This window comes from Xiphophorus maculatus, chromosome 11, assembly GCF_002775205.1.
Source record: "Xiphophorus maculatus strain JP 163 A chromosome 11, X_maculatus-5.0-male, whole genome shotgun sequence".
Lineage (NCBI taxonomy): Eukaryota > Metazoa > Chordata > Actinopteri > Cyprinodontiformes > Poeciliidae > Xiphophorus > Xiphophorus maculatus.
This window is the reverse complement of record NC_036453.1, coordinates 8,552,727-8,576,448: the sequence shown is the minus strand read 5'-3', so window position 1 is coordinate 8,576,448 and position 23,722 is coordinate 8,552,727. Positions and strand designations below refer to the sequence as shown.

General features: G+C 45.3%; 2 protein-coding genes across 2 annotated transcripts; one reads left to right on the top strand and one right to left on the bottom strand.

Moving 5' to 3' along the window:
- The first annotated feature begins 240 nt into the window (after positions 1 to 240).
- smg8 (SMG8, nonsense mediated mRNA decay factor) lies at positions 241 to 13,112 on the top strand. The gene is made up of 6 exons (XM_023342530.1): positions 241 to 916; positions 6,920 to 7,820; positions 7,955 to 8,100; positions 8,525 to 8,846; positions 11,615 to 12,168; positions 12,402 to 13,112. The coding sequence occupies exons 1-6, from the start codon at positions 296 to 298 to the stop codon at positions 12,609 to 12,611; spliced, it is 2,754 nt and encodes a 917-aa protein (XP_023198298.1). The 5' UTR covers positions 241 to 295; the 3' UTR covers positions 12,612 to 13,112.
- Positions 13,113 to 18,157: 5,045 nt separating this feature from the next.
- On the bottom strand, positions 18,158 to 22,618 carry kcnj15 (potassium voltage-gated channel subfamily J member 15). The gene is made up of 2 exons (XM_005813808.2): positions 22,420 to 22,618; positions 18,158 to 20,333 (listed from the first exon to the last, which is right to left on the bottom strand). Exon 2 carries the CDS (start codon positions 20,263 to 20,265, stop codon positions 19,270 to 19,272), a length of 996 nt encoding a protein of 331 aa, XP_005813865.1. The 5' UTR covers positions 20,266 to 20,333; positions 22,420 to 22,618; the 3' UTR covers positions 18,158 to 19,269.
- Positions 22,619 to 23,722: the final 1,104 nt, after the last annotated feature.

Genomic DNA, 23,722 nt, shown 5'->3' with positions numbered 1-23,722 from the left:
GAACTGTTTATATCAGAAAAATCCCCTTTATTTCAGTGTCTTAGAGGTGTAACAATTAGTTGAAATCTGTTCTTTGATTAAAAGAAATAGGTCTTAATGTGTTTTATCCTTCCACATGTAGTTAAAATTTGCTTTATTTATAGGTTTAATTACATCTTGAGCGACATTTTTACAAAACGGAGTCGTTAATTTAAATAAATCAAAGTGTGGTACCTACCCGGACGTTATAGTGAATGGAACCGGAAGTGTGCAGGGAAACCGTTCCGTTTCTGTTTTCATTCCCCGGTTCTCCGTCATGAAGGAGGCGAATATGGCTCCGCCGGTGGACCTCGGGGTTCTGCTTCGGGCGGAGCCGCAGGAGGACGCTTCTCGCCGGGAGGACGGGCTGTGTGTGGTCGGTGTGTTCGGAAAGAGCAGCACCCAGACCGGGGCTCTGAAGGAGGCGCTCCTCAACACGCTGGCGGACAAACACATCTTCTCTCTGTTCGGGTCGGAGGAGGGCGACTCATCGGACAGCCACGTCCAGGCTCTCTACGACCAGGAGAACCGGGTCCTGTACCTGCTGCTGTCCTCCGTCTGCGACAGCCGGCAGCTGCTGCGGGCCTGCCGGTCCCTGAGCGCCGGGATCAGCCACGTCGACGCCCACGACTTGTGGAAAGGCCTGGACCGCCAGCACTGCCTGCAACTGCTCTACATGTTCTCCGTGTGCCACGTCCTGCTGCTGGTCCACCCCAGCCAGACCTTCGATGTGACCTACGACCGGCTGTTCCGGGCCCTGGACGCCCTGCGGCAGAAGGTCCTGCCCCTGATCCGGGCTGCCATCAAAGACTGCGCGGTGTCCAAAGAGTGGAAGCTGAACTGCAGGCCGTGTCCTCCGCGGCTGCTGTTCGTCTTCCAGATGAATGCGACTCTGAAGGTCTGAGCTGCAGCTTCTGCTGCTTCAGTTCTGGTTTCATGTTGAAGCTTCAGCCATTTTCCTTCCGACGGGTTTCATTTCCTAAAAGGGTTTGGTCTTGAGTTTCTCTAAAGGTAGAAAAAGATTTTCTTACGCAGGAAAAGCCCAGAGTTGAAGGATTTTCAGGCCAGAGAATCAACAAATTCTATTTTTATTCCACCCATTATTTAGTATTCTCTCTCTTTGGCGCTCAATCCAGTCATCCTTCCAGCAGTTGGTTCATTATTCATCCATCCATCCAGTGTCAGAAAATATATTTTCTGGACATTCATGTATCAGAAACAAGTTAATATGAATATTTATAACAGCCTCCCCGTTGGGGAAACTTCAGCTCATGTTCTCGTCCATATGCAGGAGTTCTGATCGACAACAGAGCAGGCGAGTCCCTGCAGGCTTTTCAATGGAACGACCTGCTCACCTGGAGTCTCCCTGTGCTGCATGGATTGTTTTTGTTAAAGTTGCAATTTGTAGCTTTTAGTTAAAAAAAAGTTTTTTCCACATTTGTTCAAACTGTCGTCGTGTTATGACAGTTTATGAGACAGAAAATCTGTGAGCAGATCGACCTCCTCCCTTAGCTGCTATGAAGAAATGAACCAAAAACAACCAACCAGCCCCAGGAGGCGGGGCTTAGCGCTGTCAGTCAACTTCATGTGCACCATCTTCCAAATTATTATGCAAGTGATATTTTCTCAGGTTTTCCTAAATAGTCAATGCAAATGATGGTCAGTATAAGTTTCAAGTCATGAACTATTACAGTATAAATCTAATTTTACTGAACAAAGCTCCCCAGGACAACAGGATTCTTTCAAAAATAAAAAACTCAAAATGCAAAATGTTCCAAATTATTATGCACAGCAGATTTTCCAAACATTTTATGGATTATAAAGAACTGCAAACGGTCATTCTGTGAATGTGCAGCATTAAGTGTTCACATGTACTAAAATCAAAATCTATTTCAATCAGAACCATCTTAACAGACCCAGTTCCATGTTAACTTTGGACCTTCTCTGATATCACAGCACAATTCTTCATCCATTGAACTTGTGAGTTTGTGGAAAGTTTCTGCTGAATTTCTCTGCAGGATGTCAGAAAACCTTCCCAGAGCTGCTGGTTGATATGAACTGGATTCAGATCTTCTGCTGGAGGAAACTCCAAAGGTTCTCAGTAGGGTAGAGGTCAGAGGTCATGGTGACCACACCATGAGTTTCTCCCCTTTATGCCCATAGCAGCCAATGACACAGTAGTAATCCTGGCAGCATCAGATGGTGGATTGTCATGATGAAGATGATTTTGCTACTGAAGGTTCGGCTCTTCTTTTAGAACCATGACAGAAAATGATCAGTCAGAAAGTCCAGATACTTTGCTGAGGTCATTTTCACACCATCAGGGCCGACCAGCTCTCTCTCTCTCTCTCTCTCCCCATGATTCGGCCCACAGCATGACTCCACCACCTCCTTGCTGATGTCACAGCCTGTTGGGACGTGGTGGCCGTCCACCACCAATCCACTACTGCGTCCATCTGGACCATCCAGGGCTGCACAGCAGTCATCAGTGAACAAATCTGTTTGAAAATTAATCTTCATGTCCGGCTGGGCCCACTGGGACCGGTTCTGCTTGTGAGTTCTGGTTAGGGGCCCAATAGTAGGTTCCTGCACCACAAGCCTCTGGAGGATCCTCCACCTTGAGGCTCCAGCAGCTTCTAATAACTGTTTGCTGCTTTAAGGACATTTTAACAGCTGCTCTCTTAATCTGATGAATAGAATAGAATAGCATAGAATTCAACTTTATTGTCATTGCACTGTCACAAGTACAAGCAACGAGATGTAGTTTGCATCTATCCAGAAGTGCTCTACGAGATATAGATATTTATTTACAGATGTACAAGACTATGTATGTATGGACTATAAGGGGTTATAGCAAGAGATATAGATATTGTGTATAAATATAAATATGGGAGCTATATGCACAGATTATACAGAATATATAAGAATGTTAGGGAATGGATTATAGATAAATAATGGCAGATAAAATTTACAGGTTGTATATGTGTGTGAAGAAAACAGTCCGTGATGTGTGTGTGTGTGTGAGGATAGTCCATGTGTTATTGTTGTATGAGAGGATAGGGGAGTCCAGTCCTTATAGTTTATGTTTTATATCAGGAGACGTTCAAAAGCGTGACAGCTGTGGGGAAGAAGCCGTTCCGGTGCCTGGTGGTTCTGGTCCGTAGGCTTCTGTAGCGCCTCCCAGAGGGCAGGAGGGAAAAGAGTGTGTGTGCTGGGTGAGTGGAGTCCTTTGTGATTTTCCCGGCCCTTTTCAAACACGGCTTCCTGTAGATGTCCTTGATGGCAGGGAGCGGTGCCCCGGCGATATACTGGGCAGTTTTCACCACCCTCTGCAGCGCCTGCCGGTCGGAGACAGAGCAGTTCCCGTACCAAGCTGTAATACAGTTGGTGAGGATGCTCTCAGTGGTGCAGCGGTAGAAGTTCGTGAGGATCTCTGAGGACAGGTGGTTCTTTCTCAGGGTCCTCATGAAGAAGAGGCGCTGATGCGCCTTCTTAATGAGTTTGGAGCAGCTGGTCGTCCAAGTCAGGTCCTCGGAAATGTGGACTCCCAGGAACTTAAAGGTGTCCACACGCTCCACCACTGTCCCCTTAATGTGGATGGGTGGATGTGGGTCAGCGTTCCTCCTGAAGTCCACGATAAGCTCCTTGGTCTTCTCGGTGTTCAGCTGCAGGTTGTTTTTGTCGCACCACTCAGCCAGACGGTCTACCTCCTCCCTGTAAGCGGCCTCGTCATTATCTCTGATGACGATCACCGTGGTGTCGTCTGCGAACTTGATGATGGCGTTAGAGCCGTGGACAGGTCTGCAGTCGTAGGTGAAGAGGGAGTAGAGGAAGGGACTCATCACACAGCCTTGTGGCACTCCGGTGTTTATGATGATGGTGGATGAGAAGTGGTTGTCCAGCCGGACATGTTGAGGTCGACTGGTCAGGGAGCAACCAGTTACACATGAGTGGACTGATGCCGAGGTCTGTGAGTTTGGTAATGAGTTGTGATGGGATGACAGTGTTGAATGCTGAACTAAAATCTAAGAACAGCAGTCTGGCGTAAGTGTTCTTACTGTCCAGGTGAGAAAGGACAGAGTGCAGCGCTATAGAGACTGCATCCTCTGTGCTCCTGTTCTGCCTGTATGCAAATTGGTGGGGGTGTAGTGTGGGGGGGAGACAGGATCTGAGGTGTGCTAGGACCAGCCGCTCCAAACACTTGGTAATGATGGGGGTAAGGGCTACCGGGTGGTAGTCATTGAGTCTGGTTGGGTTGGGATTCTTGGGGATTGGGACGATGGAGGTAGACTTGAAGCAGGTCAGTACCACAGCGCGGGCCAGGGACAGGTTGAAGATGTCCGTCAGTACTCCTGCCAGGTCCCCAGAGCACGTTCTGAGGACACGTCCAGGTATGCCATCAGGACCCGCAGCCTTGTGGGATTTAATCCTGCTCAGAGCCGCTCCTATGTCAGTGGGGAGGAAAGTCAGTGGCTGTTGGCCTGGGGTGGTAGCTGCTTTGGTTGCAGTTGTGGTATTCCCTCTCTCAAAACGAGCATAGAAGTTGTTAAGTTCGTTGAGGAAGGAGACATCAGTAGAAGCGGGGGTGGTATTGGGGTTCTTGTAGTCTGTGAGAATCTGAAGGCCTTGCCACATACGTCGGGGGTTGGCGTTAGAAAAATGATCCTCCACCTTCCTTTTGTAGTGGTGTTTGGCCTTCTTGATTCCCTTCTTCAGCTCAGCCCTGGCTGCACTGTAAGTCTGTGCATCCCCTGACCTGAAGGCGATGTTGCGGGCCTTCAGCAGGAGACGAACGTCTCCGTTCATCCAGGGTTTCTGGTTGGGGTACATGGTAATGCGTTTGCAGGTGGTGACATGTTCTATGGTGGTGGAAATATGGTTCAGTACAGATGAGGCGTACTGATCCAAGTCTGTATGGTGGAAAATAGTCCAATCTGTATTCCTGAACCGGTCCTGGAGCACAGCGTCTGAGCCCTCTGGGCACACCTTTACTGTCCTCACGGTAGGTTTCACACGTTGGATGAGTGGTAAGTACCGAGGTGTGAGGAACAGGGAGAGATGGTCTGATTGTCCGATGTTGGGGAGGGGTGTCACATTGTAGGCTCCAGCCAGATTGGAGTAGACATGGTCCAGGGTCTTGTCTCCTCTGGTGTGGCAGGAGACAGGTTGGTGGAATCTGGGAAGAACCGTCTTCAAGTTGGAGTGATTGAAATCACCTGCAACAATAAAAGCAGCCTCGGGGTATTTGGTTTGGTGTTTGCTAATAGCCGCATAGAGTTCTTTCATGGCTAGCTTGGCATTAGCATCCGGGGAGATGTACACGGCAGTGAGGATGATCGAGGTGAATTCCCTTGGGAGGTAATCAGGTCTGCATTTGACCATTAAAAACTCCACATTCTGTGAGCAGTGGCTCTCGGTAGTAGCAGAGTCTGTGCACCAAGCTTTGTTAATATAAATGCACAAACCTCCGCCTCTGGTCTTGCCGGAGTCACCTGCTGTCCTGTCGGCTCGGTGTGTGTGGCGTCCACTAGCTGGATAACATTTTCCGGGCAGCTGTTGTTTAGCCATGTTTCGGTGAAAAACATGACATTTGAGTCCATAATCCGTCTGTCACTCGTGATGGATAGTCGTAACTCGTCCATTTTATTAGCCAGAGAACGGACATTGGCGAGGAAAATGCTGGGTAATGGGAGCCGATGTGGTGTTAGCTTTAGCCTAGCTCGCACCCCTCCACACTTACCCCGCCTTTGTTTACGTTCTCGTCGCGGCCTGCGTACACTTCCACCCGGCCGGGAGAAGTGAGCAGCCTCCGGTGTTCTGGAGATCTCTGGGATGAGTCGGAGATCGGAGATCATAGAGTCAAAATTGTAGCTCCAAAGGTCCAGAAGTTCGTGTCTGCTGTAGCGCAGCAACACTGCAATTCTGAAAAAAAAGTCCAGTCATGAATAGATAAAAAACCACTAAAGAGCAGATTCTGGAGAGACGCTGAGCCTCGCGTTGTTCACGCGCCGCCATCTTGGTCTATCTGTATGAATGTGTGAATTTGTCTGACAGAAACTTTCCTCATTCTGCCTTTATCTGTAAAACCATCTTTGTTCTGAATCAGCCACAAATCTCTTCACAGGACGATGACGCTTCAGTTTTCGTTAAATATCTGAAGTTTTCATATCTTGTCATACGGCACTAAACTATCTGATGATTTTCATCAGCAGAGATTCTTCCTCTTTCCATGTTGCTTGAAACCTGTGGCCTGTTTAATAATGTGGAACATCCTTCTTCAGTAGATTTCCTTTAATTGACCAGACAAACTAATCAACCAGCGCTCTGAAATAATTATAGTGATTCAAAGAGCCCTGACACACAATAGCATCTATAAATTTAATAGAACAACAAAAAACTTTATCTTTATGACACTTAAATCCAATTTGCATAATAATTTGGAACATGGTGTATCTGCGGCTAAATGTGCTAATGGTGGAGACAGAACTTACCATTACATGAAAACCGTTTATCCACCATTCACCATCATTGGTGGCTATGCTAGCTGCAACATAGCGGAGCGCAGTAGGGAAGGGAAAACTGGGATGAGCAGCCACACAAGATTGTGATTGACAGCTCCCTGCTGATTGGTTGTTTCTAGTTAGCTCTGGGGGAAGACAGAGGAGCTTGATATTTTTTTTCATAGATTCCCGCATAGCAAACTAATATAGCGACAGTTTCAACAAAATATGTAAAAAGTATATTTCTACAAAAGTTAAATTCTGCAGCTTTAAGTGCAAGATGACCCCAACCTTTAGCCCCGCCCCTCAGTGGCTAAGCCAGCAGGAAAAGCCCCAGAGCTCCCGGTGGCCAGTCTGCCGCTCACAGAGTAACTCCTTCTCTTCTCTTTGCTGTTCCAAAGGTCCCTGGGAACGGCTCGGACTCTGGAGGAAACCCTGAAAAGCCCAAGAAGCATTCCCCGAGGAGGCGTCTGCAGCACGCTCTGGAGGACCAGATCTACCGGATCTTCCGTAAAAGCCGAGTCCTCACCAACCAAAGCAGCAACTGTCTGTTCACGGTGCCCGCCAACCAGGCCTTCGTCTACGTGATCCCGGCAGCAGATCAGGACCCGGTGGGCGCTTTGCTCGGCCAGCTCCGGTCCAACTGCGTCTTGTCGGATCAAGACCCCGCCCCGGTCCTCACCGGGCCGAGGAGGTACCAGCAGATGCGTAGGTCAGCTCGGCAGCCCAGCAGCAGCAGGGAGTCCGGCGGCCCGATGGGAGGCCAGCTGGTGGACTGCAGCCTGAAGGAATTCCTCTGGCAGCACGTCGAGCTGGTTCTGACCAAGAAGGGCTTCGACGACAGCGTCGGCCGCAACCCCCAACCTTCCCACTTTGAGCTGCCGACCTTCACCAAGTGGGTCCAGTTGGCTTCCCGACTCTACCAGGTCCTGATCACCAACACCGACGAGGAGCTGGCCGAGCTGGCCACCAAGGTGCAAAGCCAGGTGAAGGTCTTGGATGGTTTTCTGGATGCCGACACCAAGTTCTCAGAAAACCGGTGTCAGAAAGCTCTGCCTCTGGCCCACAGCGCCTACCAGTCCAACCTCCCTCACAACTACACCACCACGGTCCACAAGAACCAGCTGGCGCAGGCGCTGCGGGTGTACAGCCAGCACGCGCGAGGTGTGGCCTTCCAACGCTATGCGGTGCAGCTTCACGAAGACTGCTACAAGTTCTGGAGCAACGGCCACCAGCTGTGTGAGGAGCGCAGCCTGACGGACCAACACTGCGTGCACAAGTTCCACCTGCTGCCTCAGCCAGGTCAGACTCTCCGCTCCGTTGATGAAGACAGTTCACGTGAACATAGTTCTTCCATTGGAATTAATTTTAATCTAATAGTTGACAATCATAATTCTATCAGCAGTTTGCCTCCCAAATGAATGTAATTTCTGCAGGTGAGAAGCCGGACCTGGACCACAACCCACCCATCATGAACCACAACAGCAGGGGGCGCTCCACCAGTGCCTGTAACTGCGGCAGGAAGCAGGCGCCTCGAGACGATCCGTTTGACACCCAGGCTGCCAACCACGACTTCTACCAGGTCAGGATCTACGCTGCAGACCAGTTCAATCTATTTCTAGATATCTATGCTGCAGACAGACCGGACAGGAAGTGGAGTCTGTTTCCTGTTTAGAGAATATTTCTTTGTTTTCTGTGAGATTGAACTTGATTTTGAATTGAAATCATAGAAATAAAATAATCATCTTTTTGAACAATTCATGTTTATGGAAACATTTCCCTAACAGAAAAGGTTTTCCAGTTTACAAATCCATCTTTCCTTCCTTCCTTCCATCAATTAACTCTCTGTGATATTTTAACAATAAGGTATTTTCCTTATTATTCTGAAACTATTGGACCGGTATCAGCCCGTCTCACCATTCAGCTGTTTCGGTATTTTCCCGTTGGCTCGTTTTGTTTCCACCTGGAGGAAAGCAGGTTTAGTTTGTCTCTTCTGTCGCGCTCAGATCCTGGAGGAGAAATGTTGCGGGAAGCTGGAGCGGATCGACTTCCCGGTCTTCCAGCCCAGCACTCCGGACCCGGCGCCGGCCTCAGACCGGGCCCAGCGGCCGCCGTCAGAGACGTCGGCCGACGGGGAGCGGCCAAAGGAGCCGAGCGCGGCTCACAGCCACACGCCCGGCGACGCCAGCCTCAGCCTGGCGCTCAGCCTGGGCCAGTCCACCGACAGCCTGGGGGCGTACGCGGACGCAGATCCGGCCGACGGCCCAGTCCAGCCCAAGAGGCCGAGCCTCGTGGACCGCCAGCCGTCCACCGTGGAGTACCTGCCAGGTAGGGCAGCCGAGTCGCTTAGGGGAACACCGGCGAGTTTTTTTTACTGCGGTGAAAAAATTAATATCACAAAATCAAATGATGACGTCACTTAAATGACCACCGCCTGTCGACCTTCGCTTTGTGTCCCTCTGCGAGTTTCTGTTCATCCCATAAAGTCAGAGAACTGCAGCTGCTGCTGCTGCTGTTTCTGCTGCAGTTGCTGCTATTTCTGCAGCAGCTGCTGCTGCTGTTTCTGCAGTTGCTGCTGTTTCTGCTGCTGCTGCTGCTGCTGTTTCTTCTGCTGTTTCTGCTGCTGCTGCTGTTTCTGCAGTTGCTGCTGTTTCTGCAGTTGCTGCTGCTGCTGTTTCTGCAGTTGCTGCTGTTTCTGCTGCTGCTGTTTCTGCTGTTGCTGCTCTTTCTGCTGCTGTTTCTGCTGCTGCTGCTGTTTCTGCAGTTGCTGCAGCTGCTGCTGTTTCTGCTGCTGCAGCTGCACGTCAGTCAAGTTGATCTGTGTAGCACATTTCAGCAACCGGTCAGTTCAAAGTGTTTTACATCGTTAACACAGAACCCGTCGGGGCAGCAGGTGGGTTTAACTGAATTTACCTGTAACCAGTTGATCGTTCATAGCTTGAGTTTATGATGTTCCAACATAAATGTAATAATCTGACTCCTGCATTCGCAGCAGTCCAATATGATCATAAACCTAATCATCAATGCCAGCCAGTGATTGGGGGAAAAGAACTCTGAAACACCAACGTCTTCCCAAATAAAACAAAACTTGAGTCACAGCAAAAACTTCAGAGCCTCTGAGTTGCATTAAAATGGTTTTTATAGCTAGCAGCTAGCAACATGAAAGCAGTGACCCTTCCATGGAAATATCTGTGTTGTAGATTCTGTCTTTTCTTCCATCTCTTTTAGCCTCTTTTATCTGCTTACACACAGACGCTGCATCTTACATAACCATGTTTATGTGTTTTTATGTGGCAGTCACACATGAACAGACAGAAATTGATTAGACTGAACCTGATTAACTGGCCTTTAGGGAGGAACAGACTGCAGAGAGGAATAAAAAGCTAAACTCTCCCGTTTTTGCCTCACCTGGTTCTGTCCATCAGCTGAGCTCAGTGGGCCGGTGCTGGATGGTGAATGTAACTCTGGTTCTGATCCATTTGGATGACATGTATGGCTTGTAACATTTGATCGTTTTTCGGCATTAAAGCCTGTTTTTATAAAAACAAATCTCATATTTCTCAAGGTAATTTACACTCAGGGGTTCTGGTCAGTCCTGAAACCGGTTCCTGGACCTGGTGGAGCTCAGAGACAGAATGAATGAAGTCCAACATCTGATAGACGGAAGGAAGGAAATTGGTTTATGTACAGCGCCTTGTGAAAGTATTCGGCCCCCTTGAACTTTTCAACCTTTTGCTGCTTTTCAGGCTTCAAACATAAAGATCTAAATTTTTATTAGTTTGTGAAGAATCAACAACAATCGGGAGGCGGAACGAACTTTTTTAACAAATAAAAACCTGCGAAGTGGGACGTGCCATTTTATTTACCCCTTTACTGTCAGTGCAGCAAACTCACTGCAGAAGTTCAGTTTGGATCTCTGAATGATCCAACGTTGTCCTAAGTGACTGATGATGGTCAGTAGAATCACCTCTTTATAATAAAGTATAAATGCAGCTGCTCTGTGATGGTCTCACATCATGAAGACCAAGGAACACCAGCAGCTCCGATACTGTTGGGGAAGTTTAAAGCTGGATTTGGAAAGAAAAAGATTTCCCAAGCTTTAAACACCTCAAGCAGCAGTGAGCAGGCGATCATATTGAAACGGAAAGAGTATCGGATCAAATCCACCAAGACCCGGCCGTCCTCTAAACGTTCATCTGGAACAAGGAGAAGATCAGAGATGCAGCCAAGAGGCCCATGATCACTCTGGATCACTCTGGATCTACAGAGATCTACAGCTGAGGTGGGAGAGTCTGTCCATAGGACAACAGTCAGTAGTAAACTGGACAAATCTGGCCTTTATGGAAGAGTGGCAAGAAGAAAGACATTTCTCAAAGAGAACCATAAAAGTCTGGTTTAAAGTTTGACACCATCCACCTGGGAGACACAGCAACAGGGAAGAAGTTGCTCTGGTCAGACATGTTTCCATAAAAGCAACACAACTCATCACCCTGAACACATCATCCCCAGTGTCAAACATGGTGGTGGCAGCATCATGTTCTGGGCCTGCTGTTCTTCAGCAGGGCAGGGAAGCTGGATGGAACCGAATACAGAACCGTTCTGGAAGAAAACCTGTTGGAGTCTTTAAAGACCTGAGACTGGGACGGAGATTTACCTTCCAACAAGACAAAGATCCCAAACATAAGGCAAAACCTACAATAGAATGGTTCACAAATAAACGTATCCAGGTGTTAGAATGGCCTAGTCAAAGTCCAGACCTGAATTCAATGGAGAGTCTGTGGAAAGAGCTGAAAGCTGCTGTTCACAAGCTCTCCATCCATCCATCCTCACTGAGCTCCAAATGTTCTGCAAGGAAGAACGGGCCAGAATTTAGATCTTTATGTTTGAAGCCTGAAAAACGGCAAAAGGTTGAAAAGTTCAAGGGGCCTGAATACTTTCACAAGGCGCTGTATATAAAATGAGTGGTTTTGCACAAATTTATATGAATATATCTTATTAAACAAAATGTTTTGCAGTTATATATTTGGCCAAATCCAATGAACAAAGCAGAAAAAGTGGAATATGGTGTTCACATTGCTGTTTTTGTCTGTCTCCAGGAATGACGCACTCCGCCTGTCCCAAAGGTCTCCTCCCAAAGTTCTCCAGTTGGTCTCTGCTCAAACTGGGACCAGCAAAGTCCTACAACTGCCACACTGGTCTGGAGCAGCCGGGCTTCCTGCCGGGCTCCTCCTTCCTGCTGCCGTGGGACTTGGTGATCCGCTCCCGCTCGGAGGAGGACGCCGGCCCCGCGGAGCCTCTAGACGGAGGGACGGCGTCCTGGCCGGCGCCCAACAAGAACCCGGTGGGGAAGCGCGGCGGCGCCGGGCCAGGCCGGAGCCGTCGGAGGGACGACGCGGCGAGGGCCTTCGTGGGGTTCGAGTATGAAGACGGTCGGGGCCGGCGCTTCATCAGCAGCGGGCCCGACAAAATCGTAAAGGCGCTGGGGCCAGGCGGCGCCAAAGATCCAGCCAGCAGGGTGCTGAACGCCGACATGCCGCTCTACGTCCCGTCGCCCGCCCAGGGCCGCGGCCTGAAGCCGCACTTCGCTCAGCTGGCTCGGCTTTTCGTCGTGGTGCCCGACGCGCCGCTGGAGATTACCCTGAACCCCCAGGTAAACTACGGCAAGCCAGGAGGGGCACGGACATTCATGATGAATCCGTTATTGAAAGAGTTGTGTCTTTAGCTGCTGATTATACAAATTATATAAATGTCGGCTCTCTGACTCCAACCCTTTCCTAAAACCAACCTCTGTCTCATGATCCGATGGTTCTGGTGGTTCAGTCTGAATTGAATTGTGATGGTTTTAGTTCTGCTGCTTTGCTCTCAGTGTTTTTCTGTTTGCAGGTGCAGCCCGGCGCTCCTCCCTGCCCAATCTTCCACCCCGAGCAGACGGAGGTGACGCTGCCGAACGACGGCTTCTGGGTTCTGCGCTTTCCGTATTCCTACGCCACCGAGCGCGGGCCCTGCTTCCCCCCCAAAGAGAACCAGCCGCTGAGTAACTACAAGGTGCTGCGAGGCGTCCTGCGGGCCAGCACGGCCAACCCGCCGCAGTGACCCTCAGTGACCCGCGGCGCTGTCGGCACGGCCAACCAGGCGCCAGAATCCAGTCTGGGATTTTAAGATGCACACAGGTTCATTTCTGAAGAATGGAAGCATCATCATTTACGTGCTAATGCGAGCTATCATGACCAAATGGCCTTTAGTGCGTCTCTTTATGCTGCAGTGATTTCTAAAGCAAAGCTGATGAGCTCCGAAAATCAGAGTTTGATTGTTGAGGTTTTCGACTGTTTGTAAGTTGTTGAAGGAAACCAGATTTATGTACATTTAATATCTTTTCTAACTTTAACAATTAAGTTTTCTGGAGAATTTGAAAATGGGAAATGTAATTTCCAGTAGGGGGTGCTGTGCATGTTTTTTGTTCAATCAGGGATTCCTGTTGGCTTCATAGGTTTCAGAACAGAAATGCAACATGTGTATCATGCAGATTCATCAGTTAAAAATGTTTAGTTTGGTTTTTGATTTATGTTCTCATTTTTGTAAATAAATAACATTTAATTATCAGAGTCTGATTTTTTTTAATGGTTTATGAAATCCCTCATTTCGAAGTTCTCATTCCTTAATTGCACGTTCTGTCCACTAGATGGCCCCACTTTGTTTTTAACTCGGTCCAAAGTTTCAAATGACAAGCAGTTGCTGCGGAAACCAAGCAGATTGATTTCCTTCCAGACGAGCACAAACAGAGAAACAACCAAAAACAGCAATAGTGAAAAATATCTACAGAAAATCTTCAAAAATAATCAACTTGTTGCTGGTAGCAGCTTGAAGACTGATGGGGAGAATTACATTCCTGGTGAAAAATAAATATACTGTTAAATTTGAGCATACTTTGAGTCAGACTAATCATGAGTATAGTCCAAGTTCACTTTAGTTAACTTAAAGTGGGACATTTTGGAACAACTAATTTTGTGCTTAGTGTATTTTAATAGTATCTAAATTGTATTAAAGCACAATTTAAAGTTTACTGTGTTTTGGGAGTCATATACTGTATATTTGCAGTCTTCAGTGTGTGTACAAAGTGGCAACGCAGAATAATAAAAGACATTAAGTAACTAAAAAGTTGCTTCATTAGCAATTATAATAAACCACAGTGTAATTGTAGCAAACTGTAATCACACTACTAATATATAAAATATGTAATGCCAATATACTGAAAATACATTCTAAGTATATTTTAAATGTAATTCAATCACAAAAATAGTACACTCAAAATATACTAATCAAGCATGTTTAAATTACATAAAAAGCAAAATACTTAAAGTATAGTAAGTGTAACTTAAGTTGTTCCAAAAAAGTACGTGAAAGTACCATAAATTGTGCTTTAATACAATTTACTATGAATACAATGCTTTAATTTCTGCATAAAGATTGTTATTTTCAAAAACTACCTTTAACCTGACCAATGAGCCTCATCAGAAATCCTGTTCTAATTGATTCACTGTGGCTGGGTAAACTGCCGGTCAGACCTGGCGGCCCAAACGTGTTGTGAGGGTCTGCTGGGAACGTCTGGCGGAATCCCCTGTGAGGCGGAGCTTTAACTCCCATCTCCGGCAAAACTTTGAACACGTTCCGGAGGAGGTGGGGGACATGGAGTCAGAGTGGACCGTGTTCCGTGCCTCCATTGTCAAGGCGGTCGATCGGAGTTGTGGCCGCAAGGTTGTCGGTGCCTCTCGCGGCGGTAACCCTCGAACCCGTTGGTGGACACCTTCGGTGAGGGATGCCGTCAGGCTGAAGAAGGAGTCCTACCGGGCCTTTTTGGCCTGTAGGACTCCGGAAGCAGCTGATGGGTAATGGCGGGCGAAGCGGCATGCGGCTCGGGTGGTTGCTGAGGCAAAAACTTGGACGTGGGAGGAGTTTGGAGAGGCCATGGAGAAAGACTTCCGTACGGCTTCGAGGCGATTCTGGTCCACCACCCGGCGTCTCAGGGGGGGGAAGCAGTACGGCACCAACACTGTTTGTAGTGGGGATGGTGTGCTGCTGACCTCTACTCGGGATGTTGTGGGCCGGTGGGCAGAGTACTTCGAAGACCTCCTCAATCCCACCAACATGCCTTCCATTGAGGAAGCTGAGCCTGGGGACTCTGGGTTGGGCTCTCCAATCTCTGGGGGCGAGGTCGCCGAGGTGGTTAAAAAGCTCCTTGGTGGCAAGGCTCCGGGGGTGGATGAGATCCGCCCGGAGTTCCTTAAGGCTCTGGATGTTGTAGGGTTGTGTTGGCTGACGCGACTCTGCAATATTGCATTGACATCGGGGGCAGTTCCCCTGGATTGGCAGACTGGGGTGGTGGTCCCCCTGTTCAAAAAGGGGGACCGGAGGGTGTGCTCTAATTATAGAGGGGTCACACTCTTAAGCCTCCCTGGCAAGGTCTATTCAGGGGTCCTGGAGAGGAGGGTCCGTCGGATAGTCGAACCTCGGATTCAGGAAGAGCAGGGTGGTTCTGGTTCTGGTCGTGGAACACTGGACCAGCTCTACACCCTCGGCAGGGTCCTGGAGGATTCTGGGAGTTCGCCCAACCAGTCTACATGTGTTTTGTGGGCTTGGAGAAGGCGTTTGACCATGTCCCTCGGGGAGCTCGGTGGGGTTCTCCGGGAGTATGGGGTACCGGGCCGAGTTCCAGTTTTGCTTGGAAAATCTAACTGGAACATCCTCAGAAGTCGGATTTCTACGATTCTACCATTGTAGATAGAAAAGGAAAGACGGAGTAAATTTCTGCCAAAACAATTCTAGAAAAAAAATTTACTTCAAAAGTTTTTCTGCTGATATTGTGATGTTTTCTTCTGACTGTACTTTGCTTTGCTGTGAAATTTGACTCACTGTTTGTTCAATTTGTCTTGTTTTCTGTTCCTTCACATTTTTATCTGCTTCTGCATAGCTTATGGTTTTACTCGTTTTAATCCGTATGATTTCTTTTGCCCTCTTCCTTATTTCACATCCTCCATACGTAACTCTGTTTCCCTCCACAGTCACATTTTTCTTGTGCTTCTTTACATTCTTCTAATTTCAAATCAAAATCAAATCAAATGTTATTTGTATAGCACATTTCAGCAGCAAGGCATTTCAAAGTGCTTTACATCATATCAAACACAGAATCACAAAGCAACATAGAATCAATAATCAAAACACAGCATTAAGTCAAGTTCCATCAATAAATTTGTAATTGATTACATTTCAAATACAATCCTAAACAGGTGGGTTTTTAGTTGAGATTTAAAAGAAGTCAGTGTTTCAGCTGTTTTACAGTTTTCTGGAAGTTTGTTCCAAATTTGTGGTGCATAGATGCTGAAAGCTTCTTCTCCTCGTTTGGTTCTGGTTCTGGGGATGCAGAGCAGAACCAGAACCAGAACCTGAGAGGTCTGGAAGGTTGATACAACAGCAGCAGATCTTTAATGTATTGTGGTGCTAAGCCGTTCAGTGATTTATAAACTAACAACAGTATTTTAAAGTCTATTCTTTGAGCTACAGGGAGCCAGTGGAGGGACTTTAAAACTGGTGTTATGTGCTCTATCTTCCTGGTTTTAGTCAGAACGCCAGCAGCAGCATCTGGATCAGCTGCAGCTGTTTGATTGATTTGTTGGACAGACCTGTGAAGACGCTGTTGCAATAATCAATACGACTGAAGATGAAGGCATGGATGAGTTTCTCTAGATCTGGCTGAGACATTAGTCCTTTAATCCTGGAAATGTTCTTCAGGTGATAGAAGGCCGACTTTGTAACTGTCTTTATGTGGCTCTGGAGGTTCAGGTCAGAGTCCATCACTACTCCCAGGTTTCTGGCTGATCGCTGGTTTTTAGTTTGATAACTGAAGCTGTGCATTGACTCTAGATCTATAACTCTAGATTGTTCCTCTTTAGGTCAAAAAATAATAACTTCAGTTTTGTTTCTGTTCAGCTGGAAAACGTTTTGGCACATCCACACATTTATCTGTTCTAAGCATCTGTTCAGTGATTGGATGGGGTCAAAGGTCACCTGGTGTCATCGTACTTTGTGATCTTCACATTTTGGACATCTCTGCTTCCCTTTCCTAACTGCTGCTCTGTGTCCTTTGTGACCCTTGACATTTGAAACAACAAAGTGGTGGAGGGATATAAGGCCTGATCTGAAAACTGAGAAAACCTATTTTGATGTTTTTTGGCAACTCTTTTTCTTCAAATTCAATGAGGATCAACAAACTTCCTGCTTTTTCTCCATTAATTGTTTTTGACAATTTCTCCAGGTTATTCACTTTTGCAACAATATTTCTCTTAATTTTATCAAGATCTTCATCTAGAGGGATCCCATAAATCACTCCTCTATTTTTTATCTTCTCCCATGATTCTTTTCTCCAACACAGTTTTTTTTATATAGATATTATCCACATTTAAAGCCTTATTCTTTTGTTCTTCCTTTTTGCAAACTACCAATAGGTTTCCATCTCTCAAAATCTTTACCATTTCAACATCTCCAATTTTCTTTTTTATGTCTCCTGACACCACAATGGGGCAGATGTTATCCTGTTCTTCCTCGTTCTTAAGTTTTAATATTATTTTCAATTCCTCCCTCACAATTTTCCTCCTAACTCTCCTTTCTTCTTCTGAAGTACTTCCTTCCGGTTCTGACCCATTTCCTTTCCTTCACCTGTTTTATTTCAGAATCTGTTGTTACGGAGTGAAAACTTGTTCAACCAATACGGAAGCTCGGATGTCTGAACATATCTGTTCAGTTTATTGAGAAAACGGCGACAGCTGTTCGTTACCTAGCAACCAAATCAACAGAAGCAAGACAGTGACAAAAGACAGAACCACATCCTGTTAAGTATTCTTCAAAATAAAAGACTTCCTCTATCCAAATAAATCATGCCTCGCACTTCAATGTTTCACTTCAGCTTTTGTAATTATGTACAATTCAATTAATAATAATCGTCATGTAAATTATGCTTAACATACAATATACATACATATATATACGTATAATATAATTGTAAATCAGTTACTTATCATGCAAATTATACTTAACAACAAATAAGTGTAAAGAAGTCACAACATCCAAGTCTTTCTCATTTCCTATCTCCGTTTCCATCCAAACTATTCACATACCAGTTTATGCCCAAATCCGTCATGTTTCTATGTGTGTTGTTCGTTTTTCCCGCTCCGGCCTTCCTTCCCTTCCCTTCCCTTCCCTTCCCTTCCCTTCCCTTCCCTTCCCTTCCCTTCCCTTCCCTTCCCTTCGCTTCCCTTCCCTTCCTTCCGTCCTTCCCTTCGCTTCCCTTCCTTCCCTTCCCTTCCTTCCTTCCTTCCGTCCTTCCCTTCCCTTCCCTTCCCTTCCCTTCCCTTCCCTTCCCTTCCCTTCCCTTCCCTTCCCTTCCCTTCCCTTCCCTTCCCTTCCCTTCCCTTCCCTTCCCTTCCCTACCCTCCCCTCCCCTCCCCTTCCCTTCCCTTCCCTTCCCTTCCCTTCCCTTCCCTTCCCTTCCCTTCCCTTCCCTTCCCTTCCCTTCCCTTCCCTTCCCTTCCCTTCCCTTCCCTTTCCTTCCCTTCCCTTCCCTTCCCTTCCCTTCCCTTCCCCTCCCTTCCTTCACTTCCTTCCCTTCCCTTCCTTTTCTCTCGCCAAGCAGTCGGACAGGCAGCGGCTGTTTGTGACTCGGACTGTTTGGACCAGATACAGACGCCCAGCAGCTGCAGCTCGGTGTTGCCACAACAGAAGGTGACAGTTAGCGGCAGCTTGGACCTGCTTTGTCCTTCAGCTAACTCCGGTTAGCAATACAAGCTAATCAGAACATATTTGTCTCTATTTTGTGCGTTCAAATACAAAAACAATGTGTCCACAGATAAATGCTGTACATTTTTATGTTTTTGTCAGCCACTGTTTCATGGAGAACCAATCAGAAAAGCACAAAAGTGTTTTATTTCTCCATCTTTCTGTTTGTTTTACTTGAACGGCAGCCATATTGAATTTGAACTCGGGGACTTTCTGGTTTCCAGGTTGGAATCCCATCTTTGCAGGTTTTCCCTTTGATTTTTCCTATATGGATCAAGGAAATTCTGACTATTGAATACAAGTTGAACTCAGCCTAAGGCCTACTGGTGATCATACTTGTTTGCACCACGAAGAGAAATATTATTTGATGCTTTAATTTAAAAAAAAAATCACCTGGCTTTCGGCAAACAGCCATACAGTTCAAAATAAAATATTAAATGACAGAATTCACAGTTTGAAAAAGATATATTGTATTCAGATTAGTGAAGAAACAAACAGTCTGCTAAAAGATTTGGTTTGACAATCAGGTCATTTTTACGTTCTAAAACAGAGTTGGTGTGATAACTACCTCAGGCTCAATTTGCCTCTTCAACACTTCATTTCCTCCATTTTGTATAAGTTCCCTTTCTTGCATTGATTTACTAACTGTAAACAAACAGTTTTATACACATCTACTCAAATTATGGGGTATCAGTTTCTTATCTGAAAACTTTGGTTCCCTTTGTTATGCCTCTACTCATTTGCTCTAAGATATGACAGATTAAAACCTCTGATCAAACCAAAATAAACTAAGAGTAAGAAACCTCTTACTGATTTTGTCTTTTCTTACGTAAGACTATGACCAAGACATAGAAAATTAATGTGACATGAAAGATCACAGCACTGTAAAACTAACAGCTTCCACAATTTCCTCTCAGTCTTGTTTCAATTATTTCTTTCCTGTGCTGCTGCCAGGGAAGGTGGGGTCGTTGCTCGCTTGTACTTTGTCAAAAAAGTTGAAATCAACAACGTAGCGGCAGTTGGAGGAGCTGAACAGCACCTGTGTGAACTCGTAGCCCCACAGGATCTCCTGAGGGACGTAGGAGGTGCGGCTCTGGCACGTGGCCGCGGTCGACTCCATGGTGCCGTTGAGCGTTATGAGCAGCTCAAAGTTTCGGTTGCTAAGGGTTTCTGGGGTCAGTCCTGCCAATGGGCTCTTCTCATCGATAATGTGATAGAAGGTGAGCGGGAGGATCAGGAACGGACAGTCTCCACTGGTGTCCATGTAGAAATCTACGGAGCTCTGGTGGATCTGCGTCTTCTCTCCTTCTTCTGTCACATTGGACTTAAACAGCTTTCCGGTGAGCTGGCATTGAATCAGCAGACTCTTCCTCATGTTGGCCACTCTCACCATCAGACACAGCTTGCCTTGGTGCCTGCAGATCACCGCCACCTGGCTGAACTTTATCGTTTCTGCTCGCTTCTTGGGTCGGGCCAGTTTGGCCAGAAAGGCACCGGTGACAAAGATCTCAGCCAGACCGGTGGTGACGAGCTGAGCCACCAGCGTGAAGATCGCCAGAGGACACTCTTCAGTGATGTGCCGGAAACCGTAACCTATGGTGGTCTGCGATTCCAGAGAGAACAGGAAGGCTCCGGTGAGAGTTTCCACTTGCATCACGCAGGGTGTGTGGGTAGAATTGCGCCAAGTGTCAAAATCTCCGTTCCCCATGCCGATGAAGAAAAAGAAGACTCCAAAGATGAACCAGGTCATGACGAAGGTGGAGGCAAACAGAGTGAGCTTGTAGCGCCACTTCATGTCCACCACCGTCGTCCAGATGTCGTGCAGGTAGAGCTTGACCATTCCTTCCACGTTGTCGATCTGAACATTGTTGTGACCGTCTTTGGACACGATCCTTCGCTGGACCTCTGACTTCCTGTTGACCATGATGCTTTGTTTCAACAAGAATTGGCTGTAACTGCAGAGGTTTTATTGGCGCATTGCAGATTAAAGAGCTGGCAACAGACACAAACAGAAATAAGATTAATATTCTAAAACTGTTTTTCTGTAATTGCCGAAGTCTTCAGTCATTTCTGCATGTTTTGCTTCCAGAGATCCAGATTCTCTTCTAATCTTTGAAAGTCTTCATTAAATTAATCGTGACTTTATGCAGGTATTGAAAGATTTTCTGTCTCCAGTCTGTGGACTGTTCAGTGAATGCTGAGCGAAATCAGTTCTGAAGGAAAACCTTCAGGAAACCTCGACATTTATTGATCAGGACCAGATCAGAATGCATGAAAGCAAAAACATATGAAGACATTTGGAATGATTTAAAATGTTTGAATTGTGATGTAAGGGATTAAACCAGGGGTCTCAAATCCAGTCCTCAAGGGCCGCAGTCCTACAGTTTTTAGATGTGCCACTGGAATGAAATGGCTTAATTACCTCCTGCTTGTGTAGAGCAGCTCTCCCAGCCTTGCTAATGACCTCATTATTCTGTTCAGGTGGTGCAGCAGAGGCACATCTAAAAGTTGCAGGACTGCTGCCCTCAAGGACTGGAGTTTGAGACTCCTGGATTAAACAATAATCCAACAACTAAACAAAGTGAAATCACCAAACTAATTCCAGCTGTTTAATCCACAGGGTTTAATGGTAGAGTACATCCGTCCATCACTGAGCCTGATTTAACGTTAGCACTGTTAGCCTGAAGCTAAGCTAATGGATGGATGGGATCCAGAAACTCTTCCATGCACTTTTGTTCCAAGCAAAAAACGATTTTATACAGCTTGACTAAAATATTAACCAGCTTGTAGCCTTCATAGTTTTCATCTAAGGTCCACTGAGTTAAAAATTAACAAATGATATTAGAGACCAATAAGCGAGTTATTGGTGTGTCGTAAACAGAATTCGTTAACTGAAGGTCAGTCAAAAAAACATGAAACTGCTGTGGATTAAATAATGGCTGCATGTTTCATCAGAGTGACAAAGTCAAAACAAACCCAGATCATCATTCCTCCACCACCGAGCTTCAAACATCCATTCTGCTTTCTTTAATTTTCTAATTTAAGCTTGTCTTTATCTTAAAGTAAACTTGAGTTACGCAGTGGAACAATCATTAAAAACATAAATCCAACTATGAATGGCTAAAAAAGCAACAGAATGAAGATTATGGAGTTTCCTAGTCAAAGTAATGAGTTATGATGGAGATGTCGTGGCTTAAAGAGCCTCCACTGCGGCTGAAGAAAGCAATTCTGCAAATAAACAATTCAGAATTACAGACTCTGACCTGTCCGTTATTTTCTCACTTGGTTTGAAAGTTTCTTCACTGTAGAAACACAAAATAGTAACAGATATTTTTGGTCTAGTTGGTCAAGTTCACTTGAAATGAGACTAAACTAACTCATGACTAACTTTTCAGCAAGATAGGAAGGAGCTTGTTTTTAATCAGTAATTCTTAATATTGATCAAAAGTTCTAATTAAACTGACAAATAATTTATAAATAACGTGACATTTTTCCCAGGCTTTAAGTGAAATAATCTGCAAATGAAACTGGAACTTTTTCCATTAGAATTAAGAAATTATTGACTTAAAATAAACTCCTTTATCTTCCTGAAAAGTTACCTGTATGTTTGTTTTGTCTTATTTCAAGTGAACTAAGATACTTGCTCTAGAAACTAGAGAAAAAATACTTGGTAAGATTTTGTGTTTTTGCAGTGTTCTCCTAAATAATTGAAGCCATAATTTGAAAACAGTATTTTGTCTTTTTTCACTTTGTTTGTCTGATATCAAATTTTGTTTGTTGGCCTGAAAGATGGAAGAGTGACGAAAATATCAAAAACATAAGAAACATGAAATACTTTTTAGTACTTCTATATAAGTAGCGATTCTTTATTTCGATCCAAGTTTGTCAGTATCACCAAACTGAATGTTATTCCACAGAATTATTAGAAATAAAATGAGTTCATGTGTCCTGAAGTTGTCACACGTAAACCGTTCCTGTTTAGACACGTTTCCTCAGGAGTAGATAAAGCATGAAGCATTGCAGGCGGCCATGTTAATTAATAATCAGTCATTTCTTCATCAATCTGTGTTGTACTCACCTCTGAAAAGCTCGTCCTCATAAATGTGAAAGCTGACCCTGAGCTGAAGTTCAGTGTCTTCTTTCTCCGTTTGTTGTGAGATCTGAACTTTGGCACAATGAGGAACGGAGCGAGACAAAGCCGAGCGTAATCTGCGATCCGGGGGCCGGCTCTGTGTCCCTCCCCTCACCTGTCCACAGGTAGGGGCAACAAGGTGACCGCCTAACGTTTGTTTCCTCCTTTACCATTGTTGTTGCTTCACACAAGACCAGATTTACGTCTTTCAGAGCGTCTGAAGGACACGACGAACTTTGTGACAGACAAAAGGCTGAAATAAGGTCAAACTGCCGGAGGAAGGCATGGTGTGAATTATCTGATAAATTCTCTAAATCTCTATAAATATGATCTCAAATAACATTTTGACACCTGGAGATCAGAAAATAATCCTGAGACCCAATGATTGTAGTTGGTAATTTATTTAATCAGGAAAATGCTACGAATTGACTGGTATTAATAAATAAAATGTATTTGTTGTTGATGCCTCAGTTTGTGGTTAAAAAGTCAATGTGATCAGATTTCGAGCATCAATTTGCTTCTCATTCTCTGCAGGTGTTTTTTTTTGGTGTAATCAGTAACTTTAGCAAACGGGAGGACATTTTTACTAATTAAATCAGAAAATGTGGTTTATGTTTGTATCCAACCCCCATTACTCTGATACCCCGAAAATAAGATCCGATCAACCTGAATAAACCTGATTATGGCTGAAACTGACAGTTAATTTGTTAAATAATTATACTATTGATTATTCAGGCGACTAATTGGATAAAAAATTTGACATTCACTTTTTATTTAAACACTTTTAGCCTTTTTAAAACAATATTAACAAGACATTAAAAGATGGAAATAAACAAATAATTCAATTCCTTTTTTAAATAACAAAATAAAAATGTTATTCCCAAAAAATGCAACATTTTTTAGTGTACGCATGATGTTTTTGTAGATTAATTGGTTCTTTTTTTCATTAACTGATTAATAATTGACAGCAAAAGGTGATTAATTGAAAGTTTTAATGAGTTCTGGGTAAAACGCCTTTACAGACAAATGTTTTTTATCCTAAAGGCAAATATATACTTTTGTACAGTTTTGGCTTAATTACGGTTCTGAGTGTGTTATTCTTCAGCAAATGGGCTTTTTTGAGTTTATACTCTGGTTAACGATTAATTGATTACTAAATTAGTTGATGATATTTTTCAATAATCGATGAATTACCTCATTCCTGAGCCTAATAAATTAAAATGAGCCGAGGAAGGAAGGAAGGAAGGAA